Below are 15287 nucleotides of genomic sequence, written 5' to 3'. Positions count from 1 at the left end.
CAATAGGTTCAAAGATCAAGAAATTTTCAAGGACCAAAATCCACGGTGTTACACAAGTACTTATAACTTATCGCTCTAGTATAATCATTCTTCATGTTTAGGTACTATTTGTTCCTAAGAGATCAACTTTAATATCGAAGAGTTTGATACGATGGTCAATGAAATAGTTGATTGAAGTTTCTTAATTAGTCTAAATCCAAACTATAGTTACTAATTTATCATACTACAACACCTATATCGAACTTCAAAATACTGAAATCAAATTTAACATGATAATGATATAGTATTTTTAAATTTATGCACGCATTTCGTTATAAAAGTTTTTTTACTTTTGGTGAAATATTATTTGCCTTTAGCGAAAAGAGTGAAAATAGTAGTGTTTGACCACAAGGATTATTTCACTTTAGTGAAAATTATTTTCAGAAAAATGAAAATAAATTTACTCTTATTTCTATCTCATAAAATTTTAAGAATAACTTTAATTTATATTCATGATTAAATACAATAATTTAAAAAAAATATTATTTTCATACCCAAATAAGACGTAAGTATAAAACATAGTGAATAAATTTCAAATATCCTATCATATCACACCAACCTAGCTCCTAGTCATAAGAACAAAAAAATAATCTAATTTTGATAAATTTTCACATAATAGAAATCAAGAAAAAGTATAAACCCCTCTTTTTTTCACTATCCCTCCAAAAACCCATAGTCCTTTGCTCGTTACACATTTTCATCATTCTCAGCTCCCAAATTTCAGGTTCTGCATCTCTCTTTCTTGCTAAAAATCTCTTCTTTTTCCTGTATTTAGGTGCAAAAAACAACATGAATTTTTGATATTTAATGTTTCTTGATTGTGGGTAGTTAATTGTTTGACATTTAAGGTTTTCTTGATTATGGGTAGTTCATTGTTTGATATGTTAGGTTTTCTTGATTATTGGTAGTTAATTGTTCAAGTGTTATACTTTTCTGCATTTCTTTTTTAAAATACATCAAGATTCGATTTTGTTCTTGTGCTATGGTTAACTATGCTGTTTCCTGTCTGTGTGAAATGGGTGGGTATTTTCTTGGCCAGCTTTCACGCACCTTGACTAAATCCACAGGATAACTGCCTCGTCCCACCAGCAACATATATAAAGTAATTATGTTCATCAAGGCTAAGACAGATGGGAAGAACCACCTAGTGTTCTTTTTTTTTTTTGTCTTTATTGGGATTTGAACCTGAGACCGAAATGATTGGGTAGTATTTGTTAAAGTGTTGTACTTTTCAGCCCTTTTTGAAAAAATACATCAAGATTCAATTTTGTTCTTGTGCTACTGTTAACTATGCTGTTTCCTGTCTGTGTAAAATGGGTGGGTATTTTTTTGGCCAGATGTCGCGAAGCTTGACTAAATCCACGGGATACCTGCCACGTCCCACCAGCATCAGATATAATGTAACTCTGTCCACCAAGGCTAGGACAAATGGGAAGAATCACCTAGTATTTTTTTTTGTCTCTATTGGGATTTGGAGTATCTGGTAAAGTTACTGCCATATGATCCGGAGGTTATGGGTTCAAGCCTTGGAAACAGCCTCTGGCAGAAATGCAAGGTAAGGCCGCGTACAATACACCCTTGTGGTGGGCCCTTCCCCAGACCTTGTGCATAGCGGGAGCTTTAGTGCACCGGGTTGTCCTTTTTTTTCTATTGGGATTTAAACTTGAGACCGAAATGGTTGGGTAGTTTGATTTTGCTCCCTATATGTTTGAGAAAAGTGGAAAGTGAAGTTCAAGGAGGTTTTCTTGAGGTAAAATTGTGACATGGGTTTTTGATATTTAAGGTTTTCTTTTTGTTATGGTTCATTGTTGTAGTGTTAGATTTTTTTCCCCTTTGTTTTAATAAGGGAAGATTTAGTTTTTGTTCTTGTGTTATTGTCAAGTATGCTGTTTCCTTTATGTGTGAAGTGCTTTGGTAGTTTGATTTTGCTTCCTTTATGTTTGTGGAAAGTGGAAGGTAAAGTCTAGTGATTCTCTTGATGTTTTGCAGCACTCCTTCAAATGTGTTCTTTTTTCCTGTGTTTGGGGTGCAAAAAAAATATTCAAGGTTTTCTTGATTATGAGTGCTTTATTGTTTGAAGTGTTATACGTTTCAGTATTTTTTTTTTCATAAGTCAAGATTCATTTTTTTTTCCACTATCGGAAACAACCTCTCTACTTCTCTTGAGGTAGTGGTATAGTCTGCGTACACTCTATCCTCCCCAGACCCCACTAGGTGGGGATACACTGGGTATGTTGTTGTTGTTGTGAAATGGTTTGGTAGTTCTGATTTTGTAAAATGGAAGTTTGAATGTTGTAGATTTTTCTTCCGTTATGTATGTGGAAAGTGGAAAGTGAAGTTCAACTGATTCATTGGAGGTTTTGCATCCCTTTGTCATAGTAAAAAAAGAAGTGTTTTTTGTGCATTTGGGTGTAAAAAATGACATGGGTTTTGATATTTAAATTTGATTGACGAGACATGTGGTGGAGTTAATGATAGGCTAACAGTTTGGAGACAGGCCTTAGAGTCTAAGGTTAAGCAAGATTAAACACAATATCTGTACTCATGAGGTGGAGGTGGAAGTGAAAATCTATACACAAGTAATATCCACAAAGAAGTTTCGAGTATCTCTAGGCAGTAATTCAAGGAGACGGGGAGATTGAAGGTGATGTAGCACATCGTATTGGAGTAGGGTGGGATAAAATTGAGGCTTGCCTCTAGGGTATTATGCGATAAGAGCGTGTTGCCAAGGCTTAAACATAAGTTTTATTGAGTGGTGGTTAGAGGAATATTGTTGTATGAGTTAGAACGTTGGCCAACCAAGAATGCCCATATTCAGAAGAGGTAGGTAGTGTAGATAAGGAGATACATCTGTGAGCATACTTGGAGAGATATGATTAGGAACAAAGTTTTACTAGGCATGGTGGGAGTGGCCTTCATGGCGGACAAGATGAGGTAAGCCAGATTGAGATAGGGGCATGTAAAGAGGAGGTGCATGGACGCACCGGTAAGGAGGTGTGAAAGGTTTGTTGTAGCAAGAGTTAGGAAAGGTAGAGGTAGGCCCAAAAAGAACTAGGGGAGGTGATTAGACAGGACATAGGCACATTACACAACTTCAACTTCCTAAGGACATACCTAGATATTCTGGTTTGGAGGTCAAGGTGTAGGGTAGAAGGCTAGTGAGTAGCCAAGTATTGTGGCACTTTATGTGGGAGAACTAGGGCTATTTGGTAGTCATGTAGTTTGTTATTCTTCAATATGTATTATTCCCTGATGCTTTATTTGCTTTGTATCTTGCTACTTTGCTGTCATATTATTCTACTATTCTTGCAATCTTGCTTCAAATATTTTTCTTTTGAGTTGAGGGTCTATCGAAAATAACTTCTTCCCCACAAAGGTAGTACGGCCTGCATACATCCTACTCTCCCAGACTCCACTTGTGGGATTACACTGGGTATATTATTGTTGACCTGTTGTACATTTCAATATTTTTCTTCCTTTTTTGTTCGTAAACTGAAGATTCAGTTTTATTCTTTCATTGAATTATTTTCCCCCTTTGTTCTTGTGCTATTCCAAATTATGCTGTTTCCTTTCTGTGAAAAATGGTTTGGGAGTTTGGTATGGAAAATGCAGGTGAAGAAAATGAAAGTTTAGTGTTGTGGATTTTGCTTCTTTTATGTTTGAGGAAAGTGGAAACTTCAGTGTTTGGTATTACAATCTGTTTGATTGTGATTAGTTGATGGATGACACAGACTATCTTAATATCCCCGTAGGTTCATAACGAGTTGTTTGCTATGTTAACTTTAGGGAAAAAGAAAACCAAAACAAAAAAGAATGCGCACTAGATTTATAGCACGTTCGGCATTCGGCCAAGCATCTGGGAAGCCAAAAGTGCTTATTTTAGAGAGTTGAGGTGTTTGGTCAACTTTTAGAAGAAAAAAAAGTGTTTTTGACTAGTAGTAGAAGCTAAAAAAGATGGCTTTTCCCTAGAAGAAGCACTTTTGGGACCTTGTTCAAATACAACTTGTTGCTCTAATATTGAGGAAAGTGCTTTTCAAACTAATTTTCCATCCACAAACTGTTACTCTCCAAAAGTACTTGGCCAAACATGTTGTCAGGACTGGTTTAGGTTGTTTGCATTTCTAAATGTTTTGTTTTTTGAGTTTCATGTCTGTTTAGGAGCATCTTCTGAAGTTAATATTTCGGTTATAGAAGAAAATCAGGGGTCAAATATGCAGCTGTTAGTGCATTGTAGTATTCTGTAATTAGTTGTGTCCATTCAAACATCATCATCACTGTAAGCTAAGCTCACGTATATTGAATCCATAGCAACACAACTTGATTAGGAAATGAGCTGTACAAGATAAAGAGGCATTTTATCTATTTAAAACAATGAGGGTATGCAGGCTTTCTTCTTTTGTTTGAACTGCGAGTACAATCTTTTGTACTGATGAACAAAAGGTTACCATTCTCAAAGACAACCAATGTATCTGAAGAAACAAGATTATGAAGATTGGTGTTCACATTTTTCTGTATTTCAGCTTGATCTTCGGTCTTTGAGTTGTAAGAAAAGAATATATATGAAAGTTATGAGAGTAAAGTTGAGCCTCAAAGCTCAATAAGATGGATTATTACATCAGATATCGTCTTTCACGTTTTCCATCAATTAGTTGTTTGTTTCATATTTCTTATTCTCCTGATTTTGCCTATATTGTGGCAATTATGTGGTCCATGTAAAGCATATGGAAGATTCATGAAGGCCAAAAGTGTACTGGATGACCTGCCTCATATTCATTTTCAGTTGGTTTTGTAAGATTTACGAGCTACAGAATTGGTAAATAGCTCTTTATGTTGTAAAAGAAAAAGAGCTTTATATGTTGTAATGTCTATCTGCTAAAAGGGGAAAAAATATTTTTCGTTTATAAGTGTAGTAGTAGCACAAAAGCAGTAGTTTATAATGTAGCTTTTGCTTGCTTAAATTTGGTGGTATTGAGTGGAGTTTTAAATAGCTGCCTATGTTTTGTGTCTATGAGCACTAGAACTCATTCTGTTGATTTAGCTGTCTAATGGTTTAGTTACTTACTGTTGGAATTGGATTCAATATTAAATAGGTAACTTAGATTTTAGTTTTTCTTCGCTTGAATCTTTTGTTCGTTTATTTGCTATAATTCATGTTGGATTGATTTCTTGATGCAGGTTAGTATACCGAGCACTGGGTGCGCTTAAAAGGAAACATGAGCACAAAACTTGAACCGGCATCTAGCCGCATTCAGACGGCTGCTTCATCTGCAACATCATTGAGTGGCCCAAAGATCTCTATGTTTGCCAATAAAACTGGATTTATGATACCAAAAAACAAGTTAGCAGGTTCATTGGTTCCGGTGTTTCGAGTTGGGAAAAAAGGAGCAAGTGATTCTGTAAATGATGATAACACTAAACAGGTGCAAAGGAAAACCAAGTGGGGCCCTGATCTCTCACAGGATACTACTGTCAGAAAAGCAAGAGCCTTGGCATATCAGGTGCTTTAGAATGTTTTGAAATATATATCTAGTTACACTCTCTGTTCCTTTCTCAGATATGTCTTGAAATGGAGAAATCTATTGTAAGTTATACTTTATTTAAAAATTATGTGGGTGGAAAAGAATGGGTATTTCCTATCCTTTTTTGGGGGTGGGGGTTACGCTCCTTCAGAATCTGACATTAGTTCCAAACTCAAGCATTGTAGGGACATTTTAAGATTAGACGAGTTTGTGTTCCTTAATCTTAAATGGGAAAAGGGTCATATTTGCCCTTCGTTTTACTTTTTGAACATATTTTCCCTTACCATATAACTTTGGGCTCGTAGTTACCCTTCATCTGTTAACTGGCCTGGTCCACCCTAAAATTTCCTATGTGGCATTTTTATTTTTGAATTAAAAAAGAGTCAATCCTTCTTCCTGTTTTCGACCAGCCTACCCGCAAAAAAAATAAAACCTCTTTTGTCTGAAAACTCTCCCCTTAATACTCTAATAATGTAACGATCCGAGGCTACCCCCTAGTCGTCACACGGTGCTTAGGATCATAAGTGATCCCAAGCTAATCCTTGTACTGGCATAACTCATGAGCAACGGGATAAAATACATAAGTCTGAAATAAGTAAGAGGAAAATATGTCTCTACTGAATATCTTCAAAACAAAACTATAAAAATGAATACAACTCTGCTTATAAAAAACAAAACTGAAATCAAATACATCAACTCTACTATCTGTCTATGAAGCCTCTACTAGTATTGACTATAGGTAATCAAGATATGACCCCTAACTATTCCAAACCAATACGACTGAATAAAGAAAAAAAATGCTACTCGAACTATGACTTACTCGAACGCTTGAATCAAAAGGGCTCATCACCTGCTGACTGGAAGCTGCAACTGTCTGATTATGATGTGCATGCTACAACTTGTACCTACATTATTAAACAATGTAGCACATAGACATATATGTGGATCAGTACTTTTGGAATGTACTGAGCATGTGGGGGCGAATGCATAAGTAAAAATAGTAACTAACTGTGCATATAACTGGTAAAGAATGCATGCTAAGTGTAAATGACTCACGTTGGCTGGAGTACTCTAAAGATTGCAAAATATAAGCATACTGTTGTAAAGCATAAAAACAATCTTTGTGAGCCATCACACTTAGTTCTAAAAGCTGTACTTTTACTCTTTCTGTTCGTGGAATAAGTAGGACTGAAGTTAAGTCTGTTTTCAAATCATGCAGACTAACTGTAAAAAGGACTTACCTTTATATCTGTAAACTGAAAGTTGAAATCTCATAGCTAATGTCTTATGTAAAACAATATCTGAAATAAATTGTGAGCCTTTACACTTAGTTTCTAAAAGTTGTTCTGTTATTCTGTTGTAGGACTTAGGGAGTTTCTTTTAAAAGCTTTTCTGTTAGGGAGGTTCTTCTAACTAACATAAACCATGTGAGCTATCATGGAGTCCCAACGTCTAGTCCCCCTAAGGAAAAACCTCACGTTGTTGGGGAGAGGTGTCATACTCTTGTCAAGGAGTATAACCTGAGCTAAGTGATCACAAGTTGTATCTGCATCTATATAAATAGGAATAATCTGAATCTGTACCTACGTTGACTTGTAGTTCTGGGGCATGTGAACTAGGACACATACCCAACTCGGTGCTAAATACTACTCCCTTTAATCTGTATGGTTATTCTGTAGGAAATCCACTTTAAAACTAGCATAAGGGTTTACAATGAAAACCAGTTATGCTTATCTTTCTTTAAATCATGATCAAGATAAACAATGTGGATTCCTTATCTTAGCTTAGGATCAAAAGATCAAATCTTGCTTAAAATCTTGATATAACTCATCAAAAGAAACTTAAGAATATAATCTTCTTGAAATATCAACACCTAAACTTAGGGCTTAAAACCTCATGCTCTAAATTCATGTCAAATCAAAATAATACTTTATGCTCAATAATCTTCTTGAAATACTTCAATAATTTCAGTCAAGATAATAAGATCAAAATCACAATATGAATCTTATGGATCAAAACATGAGCATGCGTAATATTGATGCACTTAAAGCCTTTAAGTAGCATGCTTTCTTTTATATAACTTGCAACATAATATCATGCTTAAATCTCAATTGAAAATCTTTAAATCAAAGCATAAATAGATGAGAACAAGCATGCACTTTGACACTTAAATCACTTTATAAATCCATAAAGTCAAAACAAGATAGGTTGGGTATGACCCCTAATTTCAATTTACATAAATTCAACTTTAAACTAGTTTTAGGCACAAGGATGAAAAAGTATCCTTATTCATAACCCCACATACCTTAATAGACTTGATTTGATGGATGTAAGCTTGACCTTGAAAGCCATGGAGATGATCTTGAAAGCTTCTTGAGATTATTGGATTAGGGAACTTAAAATCTTGGATCTTTCTTGAAGAGAAGATGATGGAATGGATGATCTTTGGGAGGGATGATTAGGGTTTGTTCTTTGAGTGAAAAATTGGAGAATGAAGGCAAATAATGCCCCAATTGAAGCCTTAGATCATGTTTTTACAAATTGGGTTGAGGTAGGAAAAGACCCCATTGCCCCTCCATCATTTAAACCAAAAATTTGTAATCTGGATTGCGTTTTGAAGGCTCACCGCGACACGGTGTAATTGTGGTGGCTTACTGCCTCACACGAAAAATGTCCTAACTTCTCACCCGAGTATCGGATTAAGGTGAAATTGGTATCGTTGGAAAGCTAACTCAATTATCCACAATTTGGTGGGTCTTGAGCTGAAAAATTCTATATACATCAAAAGTTATACACTTTGAAACTTGACCCTTGTAGAATCGAACATCAAACTTTGGACGAATCTAAGGTTCTTAGCTCAACTTGGCTCTAAGTGATTTCTATGAACACTCTTCAACTAATAAGCACTTCACACACTAGGATAAAAGTCATGACACATGCATTCAATTTATGGATTAAGAACATGACAAATACACCTTCACCTCGACGCGATGAGTGTCTCATCGCTATCCCTAGCGCGACGCGGTGGAATCGCGTTGAGCTGCTGGAATTGAAATCCAAACGTGGTCCAAACCTCATCCGAAAAATCCAAAACTTACCCGAGACATGCTACCTACACCCCTGAACATGAATCAACTCAAAAACCGTCGTCTCGGAGCCCGGAAGGTCAACTTAAAAATCCTCGAAGTTACAAAGCCAAAAATAAGACCAAGTATTCAACACTTAGCTAAGATTTTTAGGTTTTAAGCCCCTTAAGCATGCACTATAAGCTTAACTGAACTAAGAAAAGTTCGGGGTATTACAGCTTGTGAAAAACACGGCGATGTCATTCTTAAAGAAAGATGCGAACTGCACCATATCCTGAAGCTTCCAGGGATGAATTTTGATTACTAAAAACTACTTCAAACAGTTCATACTACTTCTAAAGGAAAGAAACAAAGCCTGGACTAACATACTCCTCTGCGACATCTATGAGCAATTGATGTAGCGACAGAAAGAGGGGACAATAATTTGTGAAGAGATTTGACACTAAATTGTAGTTGAAATTCCGAGTAAGCTTCCCAAATTAAACTCAACCCCTAATTTTTGGCCTCCATTGCAGGACTTGGAAGCTTGACACAAAAATAAAACTAAATCAAAATTCATTGTTGATTTGTTTTAGGATCTGGGTTTTTTGGGGCGGTATTAAGCTCAAATTTGAGCTGTCATTACTGATTGAACAAGATTTGAGAGGCAAAATTAGAGGACCGCCATTGACGGATAAAGCTTCAAGTTTTAAAGTGAATCTGTATCGAACTTGAAATTCCAAGTTCAAATCAATTTGTTTTTGTTGAAAGGGGTTGGAACTTAGAAGTACGCTTTTTTTTAAACTGGTAACTTCTTATATATTCAGAACAAGGTTGTGCACAACCATATTTACAAGTGTAATACCAAAATCTATGATCCTGTATCTATAATGAGTCCGAAACATCAATATTAGAGACAGAATCATTTAACCATATCTGAATACACCAAAAACACTAAATCAAGATACAATTTAACTTGAGTTGCTGCACACTATTTTCTACATTTTCAAAACATCTGGAATTTCTTTCTTTCCAGATTGACCACCAAATGCTACCCGGAACTATCCTCCATCTGCTTCTACTCTTTGCATGCATTCCAACTAGATCCCAGCTTGATAGGGCTTCTGTAATCTAATCTCCACTGATGTCCTGTTATCTTGCAATGTAAGAACAAATGGTTAACTGTTTCTTCTTTCTCACCACATAGGAAGCATCTGGGGCATATGATTATTCCCCTTTAGAAGTACTCTAGAGAAGGCAGATTTGATGAATTGAACAACACGTTGTTTTTGTTTGATTTTGAATTTGGTTTTGGGTTATGCTTTAATGGAGATTAGGGGGGATTTTTTTTTTTCAGACAAAAGAGGTTTATTTTTGTGGGTAGGCTGGTCTAAAACTGGAAGAAGGATGGACTCCTTTTCAATTCAAAAATAAAAATGCCATGTAGGAAATTTTAAGGTGGAAGCAGGTCAGTTAACAGATGAAGGGTAAATATGAGCCCAAAGTTGGATGGTAAGGGCAAATATGTTCAAAAAGTATAATGAAGAGCAAATATGATCCTTTTGTCAGAGTACAGAGGCAAATATGACCCTTTCTCATGTTAAATTATGCATGAGTTCCCATATAGATACAAAGAATCATAAAGCGGCATGCCTTTCTCTAAGAAATCCATAACCTGGACAAGGGCACTCCAAAGCAGAGTCATAAAGTTCAGTTTACCATGTTAGGTTATGCGTAACTGCACATTTAGATGCGTATACGTATTGTATTACATTGATCAAACAACTGAATTAAATATGTTGCTCGGACTCTTCAAAAATGTCGACCGGTGCGTGTTGGATCCTTCAAAAGTGGTACAATTTTGGAGGACCTGACACAAGTAGTATGACATTTTCGGGAGTTCGAGGATTTATCAAAATAAACCATAATTACATTCACATATATTTGTGAAGATCATCCCAGACGGGAATCCGTGTTCGTTCCTGTTCTTCTCAGTTTGATCATTTCTTGATGAACTTTGTAACTCTGCAACTCGAGCACCGCAATCACTCTCCACTCCCCACCCTCTCTCCCCCGGTAAAATATGTTTTTCATGCGTTTATCGCCTCAATTATATTGATGGAGCATGGCTTTGGTGGCAATTAATAATTTCCCTTTGTCCATTGGGTCCTAAAAGACACTGTAATTCTGTGTGAATGGCTTTTATGTTTTATCGATTTCCTACTCTAGGTGCCACTAAGTGATATTGCTGCCTTACAAATTTTGGGCAGAGTCGTGTGGATCAAATAACACAACTACTGAGTTCGAGGAGTTTGGAGGGAGAAGGCAGCAAAGACTCATATTCAGCCTCGCCTGCTAAAGATCAGGAGTCTTCAGATCATCAACTTAATGACGAGGTAAAATAACTCATTAAGATTTTTTAGTTGCAAATTTTGTATTGCTTTGCTTCAAAAGTTGATGTCTTCTGTGGATGTAGAGTGTGAGATCACTGGAACTTGAAAGACGGGAAGCCATTGGTATGCTGTTATTGATCCCTCGAGTCACTAACTTTTACTCTTCCATTATCAAATGCACCATCCAACTTACCTGTTTTTATTCATATCCAGGGGAGATTCTTAAACTGAATCCCAGTTATAAGCCACCACCTGGTTATAAGCCTGTACCAAAGGAGGCAAAAATCCCGGTACCTGTAAGTTCCCAGTTTTCTGGCTCTTTGTGCTCTCTCTTTTTTTTTTTTTTCTCTTCCAATAGTTCCCCCGCTGGGTTCTGTGAGTTGATTCTTAAATTTTAGAGTTCTTATCAACTGGAACAAGATTAAGGATCACATGTATTGTACTGGTCTACTGGATTACACTTCTCCCCGGCTTAAAAATTACTACTCTATTAACTCTAGTTACGATCTTACAATACTTGAATATGCATAATATCAATGAGAATGAAGGCCTGGCCTTGTGAAACAAGTTAAACAAACCATGGATTATGGAGATTTGTGGAGAAAATTGTTATCTGTTGTCTTCCTCCTCACACCAATCCTTGCTTCCACAACAAAAAGGAGCAGGTTTAGATGTGAAATGGCAGATGTGCATTTATTCATTGCCGTCTCTTTTATTATATACTGATTCTGACTGCCATGAGTTAGGTGTCACTTAGTTTATGTTTTAAATTTTTCGGGTTTTAGTGATTTGATTTAGTTATAAACCATGTATTGCTGTATAAGCGGAAATTTAGCTCAAGTTCATACAGGGTATTCACCTGGCTAAGCATCTCATGTGCTGAGTGTATTTCAAACTGTAGTCTGTAACCTGGATTCAGAATGCGTGGACATTCGTGATATATTCCCCTAAATGCTACCTATAAATGATTTCATTTTTGAGTCTTCTTTAAAATGACTTATGGGAGTTTTTCAATGTAAATCATGCAAAATATGGGAATTGTTTGACCCCGTATTTGGCATTACTATTGGTACAATTCTTTGTGCTTTTTAAGGTCAAGCTGTATGATACAAATTTAAAACTTTGAAACATATGGTAATTAAGAGCCACGACATTATTTTATTCCCGATTTTGTTATCCTTTATAAGGTCAAGCTGTATGAGACAAGCACAAAAATCTGAAAGCATATTAAATATTAAACAAGAGACATGGCATTATTCCATCTATTACTGACATGTAGTAAGTCTAACCGTACTATCACCAATAGGGAAGTGATAGATCCTCATGAGACATCTCTACTTGTTCTCACTGCAGATCAAAGAACATCCTGGGTACAATTTTATTGGTTTGATTTTTGGCCCTGCTCATAAGCAACTGGAAAAGGTAATTATTTCCAGCATCCAAGACCTTGGAGTTCTACCTATTTTAGTGGATTGCATGGTGAAACTGAAAAGTATTCTTGGGTTTTTGATTTTACTGAAAACCAGGAAACTGGAGCTCAAGTTAAGGTTTATGGTACTAAAGCAGATACTGGAGAGAAGGTAATGCCCCTAATTCAATCCGTCATTTATATTTCTTAGTCTAATCTGGACGTATAAACTGGAGGTTTTTATGCAACAATCCCCTACTTGCTCCTATTATTGTATCATGTGTGGATTGCCAAGTATTCTATACTAACTGCACCGACATATGCATATTGTTCACCTTGATTTCTTGAAGTTTGATGTGTGTTTTAATCTGTCCCCAGGTAGAAGTTGCTTCTGGTGAAAATGTCTCGGGTAATTATGAGGAGATGTATGTTCAAGTATCAGCCGAGACATATGAAAAGGTTGATGCTGCAGTTGCTTTAATTGAACTTCTGGTTACCCCAGTTTCAGTAAGTACAGTAGTATGGTGCTTTACTTGGCGTTATTGTAAATACCAAATGTGGCAATTCAGTTTCTCGTTGTGTCATAAAGTTAATTGTTCCATTTGGTTCTCAGGTGACTCCAGCGGCCACAACCACAAAAGCGTCAGGTGATGGAGAAACTATTTCTGTTGAAGCAACAGCTGGCCCGATGACCCCTCCTGTGGCAAATCAAGGAATGGCTCAACCAGATGTTGGGACACAGCCTGCTCAGCTTCAAGGTCATTTCCAGCCATTCCAAGGGCAATGGTTTCCTGGACCAACATCTCAGAATCCAGTACCTCCATTTCCAGGACACGCTATCTCTGGGATTTCTTCAGCATCCCTGGTCAGCAACCTCCACCAAGTATCACCACCACCTAACCTGTCAAATACACCCTCACCCTTTGGTCCACCACAGGGTATGCAAGATGGTTTTGGTTCAGTTCCTCGAAACCCTTTTGTTCACTCTAGCCCACAGGCACCACTAATGCGGCAGCCGTACATGCCTTCCGCTCATTTTGGACAAATTGGTGGACTTGGACATCCTATACCAGCTTTAGGGTCTACACCACCTCAATCCAATTTGACTCCGCCTCAATTTTCTCAGGCCCAACCGAGCCAAACAGGGTTTCCGCAGGTTGTCAGACCAGTTATGTCTTCATTGCCTCAATCTGTTCCCCCTACAGCATACACAGACCGACCATTGACCCCAGCTGGGAACTCCCCAGGATGGTCACAGTCACCGTGGAACAACCAGACAGGTCAAGGTCCAAGCAACATGATTGGGAATGCCCCCCCCACAGTTTCCCCTCAAGGAAGTCATCATCTTGCTTCACGACCAATGGGCGTCTCTCCAGCTCCACATATGGATGTTTTCCGGGGCCAAAATTTGGCACCCCAGTTATCTGGACCAGGTCCATCAGCGCATATGGCGCCTCCATTGGGTCCATCTTCAGGATCTGTCCCTGCACATTTCTTTAACCACTCTGTGTCCAGTGGACAGCCAGTCGTTCTGAGTCTCTCACCTAATCCAGTTCCTGGAAGTTCTCTCAACAGTAATTCTACGAGGCCTACTTCCTTTGTAACTCCAAAACCACTTCAGCCCACTAGAGATTTTACATTCCAGCCTCACCATCCTCAGAATTCAGCCTCTTCATCCGCTTCCAGGCTAATTAGTCAATTTGGATCTCAGGACCCTTCACCTTCAAACCAAATGATGCGTCCTCATCTACGACCAGCAATAGACAATCCAAATCCCCCACCTGTCATCCAAGGATTTCAAAGACCCCAATTAAGCAATCAGATTAGTCAGCCAGGGCCACCTATGCCACTTGACTTTGCTCGAGGACCGGCTGGCCCTCTCCCTCAATTTAGGCACCCGACATTTTCTAATCAGGGCATAGCTTCACCTACTGGCCCTCAAATGCAACCTATGAACTTTAGGCCAGCTCTGAATCATGTAGGTTCTTTCCCGCCTAGAGTAAACTCTATGCCACTTCAGCAAAATAATCCAACTGGCATGCTTCGACCTCAGAACTTTGAGGCTCCCAACAGTGTCTTCTTTCGACATGGTAGGCCTGCCTCTAGCTCCTCTGGAGCACATCAAATATATGACCCCTTCTCGCCCACATCTGTCCCTCGGCATCCTCATCCTGGTGGTAATCCAGCAATGGCAGAAAAACAAGAGAGCGATCCTGAATACGAAGACTTGATGGCCTCTGTTGGAGTTAAATGATTCAAACTGCCAGAGTTCCGTGTTGATCACCCCCTCGCCCCCATCTCCCCCAACCCCAAAGCCTTATAGCAAAATTTTATGCTGTCCATGCATTGATGATAATGCTTAATATGCAGTCAGAGAGACAGTAACCAAGCCTTTGAATTCTCCTAGTATTGCAGAAAATGCCTTTCATAGATATATTTTACAGGGAAAGCAATGTTTTTAGGAAATTGCTCTCATGTATGATGCTCATATCCTTCCTTGTTTGGTGCCAACTTGTTGAAGGCGGTGGGGGGGGGGGAGTGTTAGCTCTGTAGCATTATTTTGAACTAAGAGGCATCTGTTTTACAGCCTAGCTATGTGGAGTTATAGTGCATGTATCATTTATCTGGGGATTAGTGATGCAGTGATTGTTATGCAGCAAGTACTTAGGAGTCGTTTGATAGCTGGTAAAGAAAAAAGTTACTTATGTACTAGTGAAAAATTTGAACTCAACGAACGATAGACTGACTTGCCTCTGTACTCTTTTCTGCTAAAATACCAACTTTTTGTTTGTGGGTGTGATTCAAATACAGCTATACTGCACATCATGCATTACTCTCTTACCACGGTCCTTTCCATACAGAC

General features: G+C 37.8%; 1 protein-coding gene across 2 annotated transcripts; it reads left to right on the top strand.

The window, feature by feature from the left end:
• The first annotated feature begins 607 nt into the window (after positions 1–607).
• Positions 608–15230, top strand: LOC107873926 (leucine-rich repeat extensin-like protein 5). Of its 2 annotated transcripts, XM_047396749.1 has the most exons (10): positions 613–763; positions 1377–1594; positions 5215–5537; positions 10894–11019; positions 11100–11139; positions 11230–11312; positions 12370–12438; positions 12543–12596; positions 12803–12931; positions 13038–15230. In XM_047396749.1, the coding sequence occupies exons 3-10, from the start codon at positions 5253–5255 to the stop codon at positions 14676–14678; spliced, it is 2427 nt and encodes an 808-aa protein (XP_047252705.1). In that variant the 5' UTR covers positions 613–763; positions 1377–1594; positions 5215–5252; the 3' UTR covers positions 14679–15230. The 2 variants fall into 2 exon arrangements, with proteins under 2 accessions (XP_016576334.1, XP_047252705.1); XM_016720848.2 differs by lacking the exon at positions 1377–1594 and having other exon boundaries at positions 608–763.
• The last annotated feature ends 57 nt before the right edge of the window (positions 15231–15287 follow it).

Source organism: Capsicum annuum, chromosome 1, assembly GCF_002878395.1.
Source record: "Capsicum annuum cultivar UCD-10X-F1 chromosome 1, UCD10Xv1.1, whole genome shotgun sequence".
Classification (NCBI taxonomy): Eukaryota; Viridiplantae; Streptophyta; class Magnoliopsida; order Solanales; family Solanaceae; genus Capsicum; species Capsicum annuum.
Note: the sequence above shows the minus strand (reverse complement) of the source record. Positions and strands in the feature narration are given on the sequence as shown.